General features: G+C 46.2%; 1 protein-coding gene across 5 annotated transcripts in view; it reads right to left on the minus strand.

Moving 5' to 3' along the window:
• Positions 1 to 4,132: 4,132 nt before the first annotated feature.
• Positions 4,133 to 17,432, minus strand: part of LOC143766923 (uncharacterized) — a 157,676-nt gene continuing 144,376 nt past the window's right edge. For 3 of the 5 annotated variants that reach the window (XM_077254921.1, XM_077254923.1, XM_077254920.1), the window contains exon 8: positions 4,133 to 8,026. In XM_077254921.1, the coding sequence (XP_077111036.1) occupies positions 5,658 to 8,026 (2,369 nt within the window). In that variant the 3' untranslated portion in view covers positions 4,133 to 5,657. The remainder of the gene's footprint in view (positions 8,027 to 17,432) is intronic. The other 2 variants (XM_077254924.1, XM_077254925.1) reach the window with 2 other exon arrangements.

The raw sequence follows: 17,432 nt of genomic DNA on the forward strand, positions 1-17,432 counted from the left end.
GTCCACCAGCCTCACTTCTGGACCACGCCAGTACTACCGATGCCAGCTTCTACTCCTACACCCGGTATCCTCCAGTCAGCTCTGCACCAGTGTCCTCCAGGCATTCCATTCTGTCCCTGTTCGAGGGGACTTACTACGGGTGTCTGGGGCTCACGCAGTAACACCCCCTTCGGAGCCCCCCGGACCATGGTCTAGTGGTTCCACATCTAACCTCAATAAATACGAATGTGAACTTCTACATCTGTGTTTTCGTTTCCATTTGTTACAAATTATACTGTATTTTCACATACTATCTATTCCTGACACTGGAGTGGCTTATAAACTTACATATGTGGCTGGTTTTCTGACTGTTTCCGATAACATTATTTATTATTATTATTATTATTATTATTTATATAGCACCATTGATTCCATGGTGCTGTACATGAGAAGGGGTTAAATACAAGTTACAGATATCACAGTAGACAAACTAACAATGACAGACTGATACAGAGGGGCGAGGACCCTGCCCTTGCAGGCTTACATTCTGCAGGATTATGGGGAAGGAGACAGTAGGTTGGGGGTTGCAGGAGCTCCGGTGTTGGTGAGGCGGTAGCTTCGGTAGTGATGAGGAGGCAGCGGGGTCAGTGCAGGCTGTAGGCTTTCCTGAAGAGATGAGTTTTCAGGTTCCGTCTGAAGGATCCGAATGTGGTGGATAACCGGACGTGTTGGGGCAGAGAATTCCAGAGGATAGGGGATATTCGGGAGAAGTCTTGGAGGCGATTGGATGAGGAGCGAATAAGTGTGGAGGAGAGAAGGAGGTCTTGGGAGGACCGGAGATTACGTCAGGGAAGATATATGGAGATTAATTCCGAGATATATGGAGGAGACAGGTTATGAATGGCTTTGTAGGTCAGTATTAGTAATTTGAACTGGATACGCTGAGGGAATGGGAGCCAGTGAAGAGATTTGCAGAGGGGGGAAGCGGAGGAGTAGCGAGGAGAGAGATGGATTAGTCGGGCAGCAGAGTTAAGGATGGACTGGAGAGGTGCAAGGGTGTTAGCAGGGAGGCCGCAGAAAAGGATGTTGCAGTAGTCAAGGCGGGAGATGATGAGGGCATGCACAAGCATTTTAGTAGATTGAAGGTTGAGGAAAGGACGGATTCTGGAGATATTTTTGAGCTGGATGTGACAGGAGGTGAAAAGAGCTTGGATGTGCGGTTTGAAGGACAGGGCAGAGTCGAAGGTTACTCCGAGGCAGCGGACTTCTGGTACAGGGGAAAGCATGATGTCATTGATTGCGATAGATAGGTCAGGTAAGGAAGATCTGTGGGATGGAGGAAAGATGATGAGTTCAGATTTGTTCACATTGAGTTTGAGGAAGCAAGAGGAGAAGAAGGAGGATAAGGCTGATAAGCACTCTGGGATTCTGGACAGCAGAGCGGTGACGTCTGGGCCAGAGAGGTAGATCTGAGTGTCATCAGCATAGAGGTGGTACTGGAATCCATGGTACTTTATGAGTTGTCCCAAGCCAAGTGTATAGATTGAGAAGAGTAGGGGTCCTAGAACAGAGCGAGGGTGGGATGAGGAGGTAGTGTGGGAGTGGGAGACGATGAAAGTGCGGTTGGAAAGGTACGAGGTGATCCAGGATAGGACGAGGTCTTTGATGTCAAAGGAGGAGAGGATCTGTAGTAGGAGGCAGTGGTCAACTGTGTCAAAAGCAGAGGACAGGTCTAGAAGGAGGAGTACAGAGTATTGTCCAGTAGCTTTGGCGGTAAGTAGGTCGTTAGTGATTTTGGTCAGGGCAGTCTCAGTTGAGTGATGGATGAAACCAGATTGTCGAACAACAAGTTAGATGACAGGTGGGAGGAAAGTTCAGCGTGGATGTGCTGCTCCAGGAGATTGGAAGCGAATGGGAGCAGCGATATTGGGCGATTGCTGGACATAGCAGTTGGATCGAGGGTTGGCTTTTTAAGGATAGGTGTGATTGTGGCATGTTTGAACGCAGAAGGGAAGGTGCCAGAAGTTAGTGACAGGTTGAACAGGTGGGTTAGGGATGGGATAAGTGTGGTGGTGAGGTTGGGGAGGAGGTGGGATGGGGTCGAGCGCACAGGTGGTGAGGTGCGATTTGGAGAGGAGACAGTTAAGCCCCCGTTCAGTGATGTTGGATAGGGATGTTATGGGGTTTGGGCATTGGTCTGGTATACAAAGGGGTTGTGGTGGTTGAACAATGAAGACTTGCCTTGTCTGGTCGATCTTATTTTTAAAATGTGTGGCAAAGTTCTCAGCAGAGATGAGGGAGGTTGGAGGGGCAGTGGGGGGCGGAGGAGGGAGTTAAAGGTTTTGAATAACTGTTTGGGGTTGTAGGATAGGGAAGACACGAGGGTTGTGAAGTAGGCCTGTTTAGCAGAGGTGAGAGCAGATTTAAAAGTGAGTGTTGCTTGTTTGAATACAGTGAAGTCATCTTGCGAGTGTGTTTTTTTCCAACGCCACTCCGCAACTCTGGACACTTGCCGGAGCTTTTTAGTGGTGTTATTGTGCCAAGGTTGTCTATTGATACGTCGCACTCTGCCATGGACGAGAGGGGCAACCGTGTCAATAGCTGATGTGAGAGTGGCATTGTAGAAAGCAGTGGCAGCGTCTGTCGTGAGGATATGGATGCCAGTGGTAGGATGGAGTCAGAGAGTGTGTGGGTGTCTAGGTGTGCAAGGTTTGTGCGGGGGTGCGCATGTTGCTGGACATGGATGACCGGTGAGGAGGACAGGGATGAGAAGGTGAGCAGATGGTGGTCGGATAGAGGGAGAGGGGAGGTGGTGAAGTTAGATAGAGAGCAGAGACGGGTGAATACCAGGTCTAGTGTATGCCCGTCTGTGACTGAGTAAGTCCAAAGGATGAGGTAAGGGACAGAAGTTTGGAGGCTGTTGACTGAAGGTTATCAATGGGGATGTTGAAGTCACCCATGATGATGGTGGGAATGTCAGCAGAGAGAAAGTGAAGAAGCCAGGTGGAGAATTGGTCAATAAAGGCAGTGGTAGGGCCTGGAGGTCGGTATATGATGGCCACTTGGAGGTTGGAGGGGAAGTAGATGCGGACAGAATGTACTTCAAAAAAGGGGAGGATAAGGGAAGGAAGAGGCGGGATTGGGTTAAAGGTGCAGTTTGAGGAAAGGAGAAGACCCACTCCTCCACCATGTTTGTTGCCGGGTCGAGGAGTGTGGGTGACGTGGAGGCCTCCGTAACACAGCGCAGCATTCCAGAGTGCTCCAGAGAGAGGGAGCAGGGGGGTTGGCGTCAGGGGCATGGGTTTTATGTTGGAAAGATTGCGGTAGTTCATGTTGGATAGGGAGCGATAGGCAGGGCCGGCGTTAGGGGCAGGCAGACCAGGCAGCCGCTATGGGGCCCCTGTGAGGCAGGGGGCCCGCCTGCCACCAGCGCCGACTCCCCCGCCGCATTGAACTGTACCGGCGTCTGCCGGTACAGTTCAAAGCAATGATGGAGGAGAGAGCGTCACCTGACACTCCCTCTCCCATCATTCCCCACTCTGCCTCTGACACAGCGGGTGCGTGCGCACTCACTGTGTCCCTGTCCCAGGCAGAGCAGTGGCAGCCACTGACACAGGAGCAGGGAGCAGCGCGAGCACGTGTGGAGAGGTGAGGAGCTTGTGTTTTGTTTTTTTTCTTTTTACTGGACGGGGAGAGAAGAGGGGAGAGGAGAGGGGAGGGGAGGAGAGGGGAGGGGGGATGTGAGCTGTGGTGTACACCACTGGGGGCTGTGCTGTATACTACTGGGGGCTCTGCTGTATACCACTGGGGGCTCTGCTGTATACCACTGGGGGCTCTGCTGTATACCACTGGGGGCTCTGCTGTATACCACTGGGGGCTCTGCTGTATACCACTGGGGGCTGTGCTGTATACCACTGGGGGCTCTGCTGTACACTACTGGGGGCTCTGCTGTATACTCCTGGGGGCTCTGCTGTATACTCCTGGGGGCTCTGCTGTATACCACTGTGGGCTCTGCTGTATACCACTGTGGGCTCTGCTGTATACCCCTGGGGGCTCTGCTGTATACCCCTGGGGGCTCTGCTGTATACCCCTGGGGGCTCTGCTGTATACCCCTGGGGGCTCTGCTGTATACCACTGTGGGCTCTGCTGTATACAACTGGTGGCTGTGCTGTATACTACTGTGGGCTGTGCTGTATACCACCGGGGGCTGTGCTGTATACCACCGGGGGCTCTGCTGTATACCACCGGGGGCTCTGCTGTATACCACTGTGGGCTCTGCTGTATACCACTGTGGGCTCTGCTGTATACCACTGTGGGCTCTGCTGTATACCACGGTGGGCTCTGCTGTATACTATATGGAGGACTATGGGGCACATTGTATGATATGGAGGACTATGGGAAGAGTATAATACTATATGGAGGACTATGGGGTGTGCATTTTACAATATGGAGGACTGTGGTGCACATTATAATATATGGAGGACTATGGGGTGTATTATACTAAACAAGCAAAATGCTGCATATTCATTGGGTGATTGGATTGTTTATGCCGGAATAAAAATCATTGTTCTCAGCAGCACATCGCCGGTGTAAACTGTAGATGTGCTGCTGATAACATGATACTGTATGGTGATCTGTTAGTGATGGTTCTGTCCCCTTCATTCTTTCTCAGATGGTGGAAAGAGGCCGGGAAACAAGCGTCCAACGACTTCAGTATTGTCGATCACACTCGTTTAGCGGCCTGAGATCAGCGCATTTAAATACAACCGAAATGCTTCTGTATGATGTGCAATATGTCTGCATTTGGGGCCCCATTTTAAACTTTGCCTAGGGCCCCACTTTACCTAAAATCGGCCCTGGCGATAGGAGGGAGTAGTAATGGGAGGTATGAGATGTGGGGGTCCAGGGATGGGAGATATGTCTCCAGCAGTGAGAAGTAGAGAGAGAGCAGGTGGGAGAAAGAGTGGCCGACTTGTTTTATGTTCTCTTAGGACAGATTTGACATTGAGGAGCAGGTCAGCAGAAGAGGACAGGTGGGGAGGAAAGAGGGAAGGGGAGATGATTACTAGGTTAGAGAGTGCTGGGGTTTGTGATATCGAAGGAGAGAGAGGATTAGTGGAGCAAACTGTAAGGGCATAGCTAAACATGGTGAAGGAGTAAGAAGGGTTAATAGAAAAGCTAGATCCAAGTAATAAGAAGTGCTTACTCAGCAGACATACTCAAAAGAGACAGCACATGATACATGATTTTAGTTTTTTTTGTCTAGTCTCGCTTGAATCTATATTATAGATAATTATAGATATAATTATATTTAATTATATCTATTATTAGTGTCCTGATGAGTCACCTTTGGTGAGGACGATGAAACCTGTAGAAATGAGAGGCTTGGAAAGTGAGTGTGTATACGTCACTTCACCCTATATACTGAACTGCGGGGTACATGTTTTTTTTTATTAGTCACCTACTAACTAACCTTCAGGGGTGAGTTATGGATATAGTTTTACATTTGGAATTAATAAAGTTTAGTTTTATTCTAACGACAAGAGACAACCCATTTAGGAAGATTCAATTGTGGTTAAAACTATTCCAACATTACGAACATAAAAGGCTTTTCCCCCATGTGACTGACGTCTCTGATGTTTATTGACAGTTGATTTCCATGTAAAATATTTCCCACATTAAGAAAATGAAAAAGGCTTCTCCCCTGAGTGACTGCTCTGATGTCTAACAAGAAGCGCTTTCCTGTTAAAACATTTCCCACACTCTGAACAGGAAAAAGGCTTCTCTCCTGTGTGAGTTCTCCGGTGACTAACAAGACTCCCTTTGTGGGTAAAACATTTCCCACATTCTGAACAGGAAAAAGGCTTCTCCCCTGTGTGAGTTCTCCGGTGACTAACAAGACTCCCTTTGTGGGTAAAACATTTCCCACATTCTGAACAAAAAAAAGGCTTCTCTCCTGTGTGGGTTCTTTGGTGTTCATCAAGATTCCCTTTGTAGGTAAAACATTTCCCACATTCTGAACATGAAAAAGGCTTCTCCCCTGTGTGAATGCCCTGATGTCCAACAAGAAGCACTTTCGTGTTAAAACATTTCCCACATTCTGAACAGGAAAAAGGCTTCTCCCCTGTGTGAGTTCTCTGGTGACTAACAAGATGCCATTTCTGGTTAAAACCTTTCCCACATTCTGAACAGGAAAAAGGCTTCTTCGCTGTGTGAGTTCTCTGGTGACTAACAAAATGCCATTTCTGGTTAAAACCTTTCCCACATTCTGAACAGAAAAAAGGCTTCTCTCCTGAGTGAATTCTCTGGTGGGTAACCAAACATGATTTCTGGTTAAAACATTTCCCACATTCTGAACAGGAAAAAGGCTTCTCCCCTGTGTGAGTTCTCTGATGTCTAACAAGAAGCGCTTTCCTGTTAAAACATTTCCCACACTCTGAACAGGAAAAAGGCTTCTCTCCTGTGTGAGTTCTCCGGTGACTAACAAGACTCCCTTTGTGGGTAAAACATTTACCACATTCTGAACAGGAAAAAGGCTTCTCCCCTGTGTGAGTTCTCCGGTGACTAACAAGACTCCCTTTGTGGGTAAAACATTTCCCACATTCTGAACAAAAAAAAGGCTTCTCTCCTGTGTGGGTTCTTTGGTGTTCATCAAGATTCCCTTTGTAGGTAAAACACTTCCCACATTCTGAACATGAAAAAGGCTTCTCCCCTGTGTGAATGCCCTGATGTCCAACAAGAAGCACTTTCGTGTTAAAACATTTCCCACATTCTGAACAGGAAAAAGGCTTCTCCCCTGTGTGAGTTCTCTGGTGACTAACAAGATACCATTTCTGGTTAAAACCTTTCCCACATTCTGAACAGGAAAAAGGCTTCTCCCCTGTATGAGTTCTCTGGTGACTAACAAGATGCCATTTCTGGTTAAAACATTTCCCACATTCTGAACATGAAAAAGGCTTCTCCCCTGTGTGAATGCCCTGATGTCCAACAAGAAGCACTTTCGTGTTAAAACATTTCCCACATTCTGAACAGGAAAAAGGCTTCTCCCCTGTGTGAGTTCTCTGGTGACTAACAAAATGCCATTTCTGGTTAAAACCTTTCCCACATTCTGAACAGGAAAAAGGCTTCTTCCCTGTGTGAGTTCTCTGGTGACTAACAAAATGCCATTTCTGGTTAAAACCTTTCCCACATTCTGAACAGAAAAAAGGCTTCTCTCCTGAGTGAATTCTCTGGTGGGTAACCAAACATGATTTCCTGTTAAAACATTTCCCACACTCTGAACAGGAAAAAGGCTTCTCTCCTGTGTGAGTTCTCCGGTGACTAACAAGACTCCCTTTGTGGGTAAAACATTTCTCACATTCTGAACAGGAAAAAGGCTTCTCCCCTGTGTGAGTTCTCTGGTGACTAACAAGATGCCATTTGTGGTTAAAACATTTCCCACATTCTGAACAGGAAAAAGGCTTCTCTCCTGTGTGAGCTCTCTGATGTCTAACAAGATGCACTTTCCATTTAAAACATTTCCCACATTCTGAACAGGAAAAAGGCTTCTCCCCTGTGTGGGTTCTCTGGTGCTTAACAAAATTCCCTTTGCAGGTAAAACATTTCCCACATTCTGAACAGGAAAAAGGCTTCTCCCCTGTACGAGTTCTCTGGTGTGTAACAAGAGTCCCTTTTTTCGTAAAACATTTTCCACATTCTGAACAGGAAAAAGGCTTCTCCCCTGTGTGAGTTCTATGGTGATAAACCAAATCTTTTTTCTTGTTAAAACATTTCCCACATTCTGAACATGAAAACGACTTATTTGCTTTAGGAGCAGTTTGTTTTTTAATGCCTCTTTTGTCACTTTGATTTTCCTTAGTAGTCAGTAATAAATCAGAAGATGGGACCTGTTTCATAGGATCAGATGACAGATCTTTGCTGTGAATGGATGATGATATATCTGGAGTAACAGCAATCACTTCAGTTGTATCTTGTAGGATCTCAAGATTATCAGATTTAAAAATTGAAGATGTCAGCTGTCCCTTTGATCTCCTGGTACAGTCATCTGCTAAGATAAAAAACAATGTGTTTTTAATAAAATATCCTTGAGTTTTATATTTTTGAACATTTCTACTTAAACTGTCCATAAAAATGGCAAGCTATGTAAAAAACGTTAATTATTTACCAAGACAATGACAGTTCACAGTCTAATAGAAAACCGTGTTGGATGAGCCAGTAGTGCGTGGTGTTCAACTGTTTGTTCATTCTGCTTCCCAAATATAGAATAAAAAGAAACCAATCAATGTTATGTAGGTGAAAATAATAGCACTGGGCGGCCCGCCTGTATGTGCATTAGTAATAGGCTGTAAACCAGATGCTGTGCATTGCCTGTGTGAACAACGCCACTTATAGACTATTATCGCTTATCTTTTTGTGCACTAATACCAAACAGCCAACACTGGATTGAAAGTGGTTGTTTCATCGGTATTTTTTGCACCTGTGTTTTTGCCATCATTAATCGGGTCCGCTGCACCGTGCCAGTGCGTTTGTTTGGAGGCTTCAGCAGGTAATCATCTCTGTGGCTTTTCTCTGTGGCTTTTTTAAGCGAAAATAATACCAATTCTCATCTCACAAAAAACAAGTCCCCACTCAGGTCCATCATCTGTCAATGGAAAAACAGAGGTTCCCACACTATTAGTGGCTCAAAGGCTGTTGAAAAGCAACAGAGTTTCTATAAACCAATCCAGCAATATCCGCTCTCACTTCTCAGTCTTGCAGTGTGCGCAAACAACATTTAGGCTATATCCACAAGTTGCGGATTTGGCTGTGGAATTTTCTGTGCAGATTCTGCATTTCTTGGCAGAAAACACAGGTCAGAATCTGCACGTTTTTTCAGCTTTTTTTTTGCGGATTTGCTGCGGATTTCAGGCGTTTTTTACCTGCCGATTTCTGTTATGGAATGGGTGCAGAAACGCTGCAGATCCGCAAAAATAATTGACATGGTCCTTTTTTGAATCTGCTGTGTTTTCTGTGTGGATTTTTCCACCCCATTAGCACAGCATTTTTTTTTCCCATTGATTTACATTGTACTGTAAATCACTTGTGGATCTGCAGCGTTTCTGCACGGAAAAAAATGCTGCAGATCTGCAGGAAATCCACAACATGTGCACATACCATTAAGATCCCTGTATTTAACATTATTATAATGATCAGAATCCACTTAATTTGCGGTGTGTCTCCCGGAGCACAATCTGGGCACTATGTGCTGGATAATAAAATGAAAAATATGTAATTTTCACTCCCAACATCCACCTTGCTTTAATTTCCACAAAGTGGCTGTGGAGTCAAAATATTAATTCCACCTACGTACGTGGTCAAAATTGTTGGTACCCATCGTTTAATGACAGAAAAACCCACAATGGTCACAGAAATAACTTGAATCTGACAAAAGTAATAATAAATCAAAAATGTATGAAAATGAAAGTCAGACATTGCTTTTCAACCATGCTTCCACAGAATTTTTTTTTAAATAAAAAACTCATGAAATAGGCCTGGAGAGAAATGATGGGACCTTAACTTAACCGCTTCGTGATCGCCAATGGTAGATGAATGTCGGCGCTAGCAGGGCTTTGTGCAGCACCGACGTTTCTCTATGGATGGTGGTTTTGTGCTCATCAGGACCCCCACGTACCTTATAACGCTTCCTCCAACTTCATCGAGACCCGATTGGCTCAGGTCCTGATGATGTCAGCATCAGAGAAGCCAATGAGACATCACTAGGAAACTTTGTTATAGCAACAAACTTTCCCGGGCGATCTGCCTCATAAAAACGCTGTTTCTCCTCAAATCTTCTGTCAGTGAGAGATTAGTGGAGAAACAGTGTTACAAGTGCTGCTGGCAACAGCTGTGTCAGTCAGCGATCTTGTTATAAAGTAAAAAAAAAAAACAGATCAGGCAGGTTAGGGTTAGTGCTATAGTTAGGGTTAGTGTTGGGGCTAAAGCTAGCGTTGCGGTTAGGCTAAGGTTAGCTTTGCTGTTTGTGTAGTAAGTTATATTTAATGGTTTCAAACACTCCAATTAATTAATACTAATTATTGATATATTGATATGGTTTCAATCAGTTCTAATATTCAGTATATCCTTACTGTATGGAGTTTGCATAAGGTCATTGAAGTTTATATGTCAAACCAGATGACCCATCTAGCAGAAGGTCATTTGTTGTTTAGTAACTGACAAGTTAGTTGTTATTAGTGAATGTATTTGTTGTTAGTAACTGACCAGCTACTTGTTGTCAGTAACTGACTGGTTTAACCACTTCCCGACCTGTGACACAGCGTATGCATCATGAAAGTCGGTGCCAATCTGACCTGTGACGCATATGCTGCGTTACAGAATGATCGTGTCCCTGCAGATCGGGTGAAAGGGTTAACTGTAATTTCACCCAACCAGCAGGGACAGGGGGAGTGGTACTTCAGCCCAGGGGTGGCTTTGCCACCCACCCCCCCACACCCCCCGTGGCTATGATCACTATGATTGGCTGTTGAAAGTGAAACGGCCAATCAGAGCAATCTGTAATATTTCACCAATAAAAATTGGTGAAATATTACAATCCAGCCATGGCCGATGCTGCAATATCGGCCATGGCTGGAGACCACGATCTGCCCCCGCCACTGCTCTCCTCCCCTCTGTCCTGTCCTCTGCTCCCCTCCGTCCTCCCGTCCGCTCCCCCCACAGTGATCAAAATTAAAAAAATAGTATATAACCCCCCACTTTATCACCCCCATAGGTAGGGAACATAATAAAATAAAGAAAATATATTTATTTTTATTTTTCCACTAGGGTTAGTCTTAGGGTTGCAATTAGCGTTAGGGTTGCAACTAGGGTTAGGGTTGCAATTAGGGATAGGGTTAGGGTTGCAATTAGGGTTAGGGTTAGAACTACAATTAGGGTTAGGGTTGCAATTAGGGTTAGGGTTGCAATCAGAGTTAGGGTTGCGATTAGAATTAGGGTTAGAATTAGGGTTAGGGTTGGAATTAGGGTTTGGGTTAGAATTAGACTTAGGGTTAGAATTAGGCTATGTGCATACGGTGCGGAATTGGCTGTTGCAGATTTGTAGCACTTTTCCATCACATTTACAGGACCATGTAAACCTATGGAAAACCAAATCCGCTGTGCCCATGGTGAGGGAAATACCGCTCGGTATTTTCCGCAGCATGTCAATTCTTTGTGTGGATTCCGCAGAGTTTTACACCTGTTGCTGTATAGGAATTTGCAGGTGAAATCCGCACAAAAAACACTTTCAAAAATGGAAAAATCTACAACGTGGGCACATAGCCTTAGGGTTGGAATTAGAGTTAGGGTTGGAATTATGGTTAGGGTTGGAATTAGGGTTAAGATTAGGGTTAGGGGTGTGTTGGAGTTAGGGTTAGGCTTGTGGTTAAGGTTATGGTTGGGATTAGGTTTAGGGGTGTGTTGGGGTTAGGGTTGTGGTTAGAGTTGGGATTAGGGTTAGGGGTGTGTTGGGGTTAGTGTTGGAGTTAGAATTGAGGGGTTTCCACTGTTTAGGCACATCAGGGGGTCTCCAAACGTGACATGGCGCCACCATTGATTCCAGCCAATCTTGCGTTCAAAAAATCAAATGGTGCTCCCTCCCTTCCCCGACGTGTGCCCAAACAATGGTTTACACCCACATATGGGGTATCAGCGTACTCAGGACAAACTGGACAACAACTTTAGGGGTTCAATTTCTCCTCTTACCCTTGTGAAAATAAAAAAATTGTGGGCTAAAAAAATCATTTTTGAGGAAAGAAAAATTATTTTTTATTTTCACGGCTCTGCGTTATAAACTTCTGTGAAGCACTTGGGGGTTCAAAGTGCTCACCACACATCTAGATTAGTTCCTTGGGAGGTCTAGTTTCCAAAATGGGTTCCCTTGTGGGGGAGCTCCAATGTTTAGGCACACAGGGACTCTCCAAATGTGACATGATGTCCGCGAATGATTGGAGCTAATTTTCCATTCAAAAAGTGAAATGGCGCTCCTTCCCTTCCGAGCCCTGTCATGCACCCAAACAGTGGTTTACCCCCACATGTGAGGTATCGGTGTACTCAGAAGAAATTGCCCAACAAATTTTAGGATCCATTTTATCCTGTTGCCCATGTTAAAATGAAAAAATTGAGGCTAAAATAAATTTTTTGTGAAAAAAAAGTACATTTTCATTTTTACGGATCAATTTGTGAAGCACCTGAGGATTTAAAGTGCTCACTATGCATCTAGATAAATTCCTTGGGGGGTCTAGTTTCCAAAATGGGGTCATTGTGGGGGAGCTCCACTGTTTAGGCACACAGGGGTTCTCCAAACGCGACATGGTGTCCGCTAATGATTGGAGTCAAGTTTTCATTCAAAAAGTCAAATGGTGCTCCTTCCCTTCCGAGCCCTGTCGTGCACCCAAACAGTGGTTCCCCCCCAAATCGGCTAAAGTCAGCGTTGCCGTTAGGCTAAAGTCAGCGTTGCCGTTAGGCTAAAGTCAGCGTTGCCGTTAGGCTAAAGTCAGCGTTGCCGTTAGGCTAAAGTCAGCGTTGCCGTTAGGCTAAAGTCAGCGTTGCCGTTAGGCTAAAGTCAGCGTTGCCGTTAGGCTAAAGTCAGCGTTGCCGTTAGGCTAAAGTCAGCGTTGCCGTTAGGCTAAAGTCAGCGTTGCCGTTAGGCTAAAGTCAGCGTTGCCGTTAGGCTAAAGTCAGCGTTGCCGTTAGGCTAAAGTCAGCGTTGCCGTTAGGCTAAAGTCAGCGTTGCCGTTAGGCTAAAGTCAGCGTTGCCGTTAGGCTAAAGTCAGCGTTGCCGTTAGGCTAAAGTTAGGGTCGCTGTTAGGCTAAAGTTAGGGTTAGGCTAAAGAACTAGGCTTTTCTCAATTGTCTCCCCAATAATTTCGTCACATCAGAGTTTTCTATTTCCAGAAAAAAACAAATAAATAAAAAACAAATAAAATGGCCTGTCATTATTATAGTGCAGAGGAGGCTTATGCACTTTTTTTTCTGACAGGGAAGAAAGTGCAGTGCCAGATGGCGATGTGGATTTCGAGGGCTTTAGTAGAAGCAACAGTGATAGCTCAGAAATGAGCAGTGATTCTGCTCCATCCTCGCACACAAGGACCAGTACAACAAGAAGGACAAATAGCGCTTCTGGAGAAATGTCTCCAACTCAGGGAACAATGCTCAGCTCTAGCGCTGTCCCTAGTGCTCATGAATTGGCACACACCAATGTCCAAGGAGTTTTGCCTGTTGGTGTAGCATTTCTCAGATAGGAGTATTCAGATTCGGCTACTCCATTCATCCTTAATTTTAATGCCATTCCTGGTAAAAATGTGGAGGTGGAAAATTTTGGACCAGCTAATTTTTTTAATTTCTTTTTTGACAGATAGCTTGCTAGAGCAAATTGTCCTACAAACACATTTATATATGTCCCAATTCATCAGCTAGAATCCACGATCCTATTATGTTAGGTCAAATTTATGGACACCAACTAATGTCCTAGAAAAGAAATATTGCTTCTCCTTGCGGAGATAGACATGCTAAGCATGCCGAGATGAGGAGAATTAAAGCCGCAATGCTCCTCTGGGTAATATGCTAATTATGCAAATTGTCTCTTCAGAGAGGTAGAGCTCTAGAACTCTAGTGCCACCTATTGGAAGGTAGCAATCCTACAAGTTAATGTTGACCCTTTAACGAGCCTTGTGTTAGGGCTGGCGGAAAGCACTGAGTAAATATAATGATAGTAAAGGTGCGTTCGCAGCCCGGGGTCCACCGTGCAGGAGTGGGACCTGCTGCTAGTAAAATGGCAGCACTATATGGCGGTACTACGCCAGAATAGACACGGGTTCCGTCACCCTGTCTGTATAGGAGCGAACTCTGTTACTTTACAAGATTCGCCGGGAATAAAAGTAGCGCTTTGCCCTGTTAGCAGACACAGGGTGCAGCAAATGGATACTAGTGGGATCCCTGCAATTCACCCCCACTATGCTGCTGGTTGATCCCGCTCTGCCCCTCGGTGGCCTTTGAGCCTGCGCCTGAGGATGCCCAGAGTCAGAAGCTGGGACCAAGCAGGAGTTCCCACCCTACACTGACGGTTTGTCAGGAGAAACAGGAGATAGCCGCACAGAGTGCGTACAGCACTGTACTGGCGGACACTGCTGGTTAGACTCAGAATAGATTGTGCCTGGTGCTGGATGGCACTATCTGGTGCTAGACAGCTCCAACATTCGCGAACATTCATCAACTATAGGGATGGGAATGATTCGTAGCTTTCACCAGAACAGGCATACATACACACACACACACGTACTGATTTATACTAGCACATGGCCGAGCTGCCATGTGAGCCTTTTATGGATGTAGCCTTCCAGGACCATGCTAGTGGTCGAATTGGAGCCACTACAGGCTACATGAGCATGTGACCTCCGAACTCCAATGAGAGGTCATCCCATGGGCATGCCCAGTAGATGAAAAGCAGGACTTAGTCCCTGGAACGTCTGCTCGCCGCTGATCAATGCTGGTTACAAAGGCTGAACCTGGGGTGGCAGCTGTAACCAGCCGCACAGTATCAGCTTGAGCCAGATGCTGGGACCGATGTCTCTGCTGAGCAGGCTCCACTGCAGCTGGAGAAGAATGGGAGACCGCAGCGGAGGTGGTTCTAGATTCTCCTTACGTCGGCATGAGTGTTCTTCTCCCCAGAGAGAAAATGGAAGGTGAAGTGGAACCGGGAGAAGAACAGGGACCATCTGGCCTGGTGAGAGTTTAGACGCTGGGCGGTTTGTAAATATACCAAATTTTTGTGGTTGGTGAATACTTGGAAGGGATAGCAAGCCCCCTCCAGGAGGTGTCTCCACTCCGAAAAGGCCAACTTCATGGATAGCAACTCCTTGTCCCCGATGCAATAATTCCTTTCTGCCGGTGAGAAGGTCTTGGAGAAGAAGAAGCAAGGAAGCTTCCGACCTTAAGCATCCTTCTGGAAGCGCACTGCTCCAGCACCGACAGAAGAGATATCCACCTCCATGATAAATGGTTTATCGACATCGGGGCGATGTAAAATGGGAGCGCTAGCAAAGTGTGACTTGATAGAGAGGAAGGCCTTGGAGACCTTCTCTGACCACAATTTTGGATTAGCTCCCTTCTTGGTGAGGGCAACCAGGGGAGCTACCAAGGTTGAGAAGTGGGGAATGAACTGGCGATAATAGTTGATGAACCCCATAAAGTGCTGCACCGCTTTGAGAGAACGGGGTTCCTGCCAGTCCATCACAGCTTGTAGCTTGGCAGGATCCATGGCCAACCCCCGGGCGGAGATTATATAGCCCAGGAATAGCAAGGACTCCTGCTTATACACACGTGACCTCCGAACTCCAATGAGAGATCGTCCCATGGGCATGCTCAGTTGATGAAAAGCAGGACTTAGTCCCTGGATAGTCTGCTCGCCGCTGATCAATGCTGGTTTCAAAGGCTGAACCTAGGGCGGCAGCTGTAACCAGCCGCACAGTATCAGCTTGAGCCAGACCCTAGGACGGACATCTCTGCTGAGCAGGCTCCATTGCAGCTGGAGAAGAATGGGACACTGCAGCGGAGGTGGTTCGAGATTCCCCCTGTGCAGAGGCGGGAAATCGACACCTAACACCTTGTCACGTGACTTAGGATAATAGCCAAACCAGAATCTCAATTTGCAGACACTGTTTTGGGGTACTGCCCCTCATCAGTGCAAAGCAGAGATCTGGTTTGGCTGTGTGAGAGGCGTCAGAGCATTGCGGCTTTAAGTCTCCTCATCTCGGCATGTTTACCATGTTGATCTCCGCAAGGAGAAACGATACTTCTTGGATAACGGTTTGACGCCTCTCGCACAGCCAAACCAGATCTCCGCTTTGCACTCATGAGGGGCAGTACCCCAAAATGCAGTGTCTGCAAATTGAGATTCTGGTTTGGCTATGACAGAAAAGTTCTTAAAGCTTTACACCCCAACAGAAAACATTTCCATTGAGGAGTCCGTTGTAAAATTCAAAGGAAGACTGCACCTCAAGCAATTTATTCCTTCTAAGAGGGCAAGGTTTGGACTAAAGCTCTATAAAATGTGCGAGAGTTCAACCGGATACACATCAGCTTTTCGCATTTATGATGGGAAAGATAGCCAACTAAACCCACCAGGATGCCCTACTTAAATGGGGACATCTGAAAAAATCATTTGGAAGCTGATAACTCCATTTTTACAAAAAGGCTACAATCTGTATGTTGACAACTACTACACCAGCATACCCATATTTAAAAGTCTGTTTGAACATAACATGGGGGCTTATGGGACCATTCGCAAAAACCATCAGGGGTTTCCTGTTATGATCCTGGTGGTTAGGATCACAAGACTGACCTGATAGGTAAACCAAATATTAGGACAAGCTCTGGGGATGTGGGAACTTTACTGACCGCAACCCTGATCCGATCAACACACACTATAGGCAGCCGTGGAATGTTCCTAAAAGCCTAGACGTCTCTTCACAGCCTGAGAAACTAGCTACCCCTAGAGAGAAAGCAAAACCTCACTTGCCTCAGAGAAAATCCCCCAAAGTTTAGACAGCCCCCCACAAATAATAACGGTGAGTTAAGGGGAAAACACAAACGTAGAAATGAAAACAGGTTTTAGCAAATGAGGCCCGCTAATACTAAATAGTCAGAAGATAGCAAGGAATCTGTGCGGTCAGTACAAAATACTATCAAAAATTATCCACGCAGAGAACACAAGAACCCCCACACCGACTAACGATGTGAGGGGAGCAACTCTGCACCCCAGAGCTTCCAGCAAGCAAGAAAATCACATATAAGCAAGCTGGACTAAACTCATAATATACTGAGAAATATTTTCAATGAGCAAACATGAACTAGCAAGACTTAGCTTCTCCAGGAGGAGACAGGTCACAAGGGAAGTCCAAGAGAGATCAGAACCAGTACTGAATACAACGACAGCAGGCAACAAGTAAAGGTCCAGGTGGAGTTAAATAGGAGGCCGGAATAGCAGATAACGAGGCAGCTGGAGCCCAGCTACAGACCAGCCATATCGCTAAAAGCCACCAGAGGGAGCCCAAGAACAGAACTCACACAGTACCACTCATGACCACAGGAGGGAGCCCGAGAACGGAATTCACAACAGTACCCCCCCCCCCTTGAGGAGGGGTCACCGAACCCTCACCAGAGCCCCCAGGCCGATCAGGACAAGCCAAATGAAAGGCACGCACCAAATCGGCCGCATGGACATCAGAGGCGACAACCCAGGAATTATCCTCCTGACCATAACCCTTCCATTTAACCAAGTACTGAAGCCTCCGTCTCGAAATACGAGAATCCAAGATCTTCTCCACCACATACTCCAATTCTCCCTCGACCAACACTGGAGCAGGAGGATCCACAGAGAGAACCACAGGCACCACATACCTCCGCAACAATGACCTATGGAA

This window comes from Ranitomeya variabilis, chromosome 4, assembly GCF_051348905.1.
Source record: "Ranitomeya variabilis isolate aRanVar5 chromosome 4, aRanVar5.hap1, whole genome shotgun sequence".
Lineage (NCBI taxonomy): Eukaryota > Metazoa > Chordata > Amphibia > Anura > Dendrobatidae > Ranitomeya > Ranitomeya variabilis.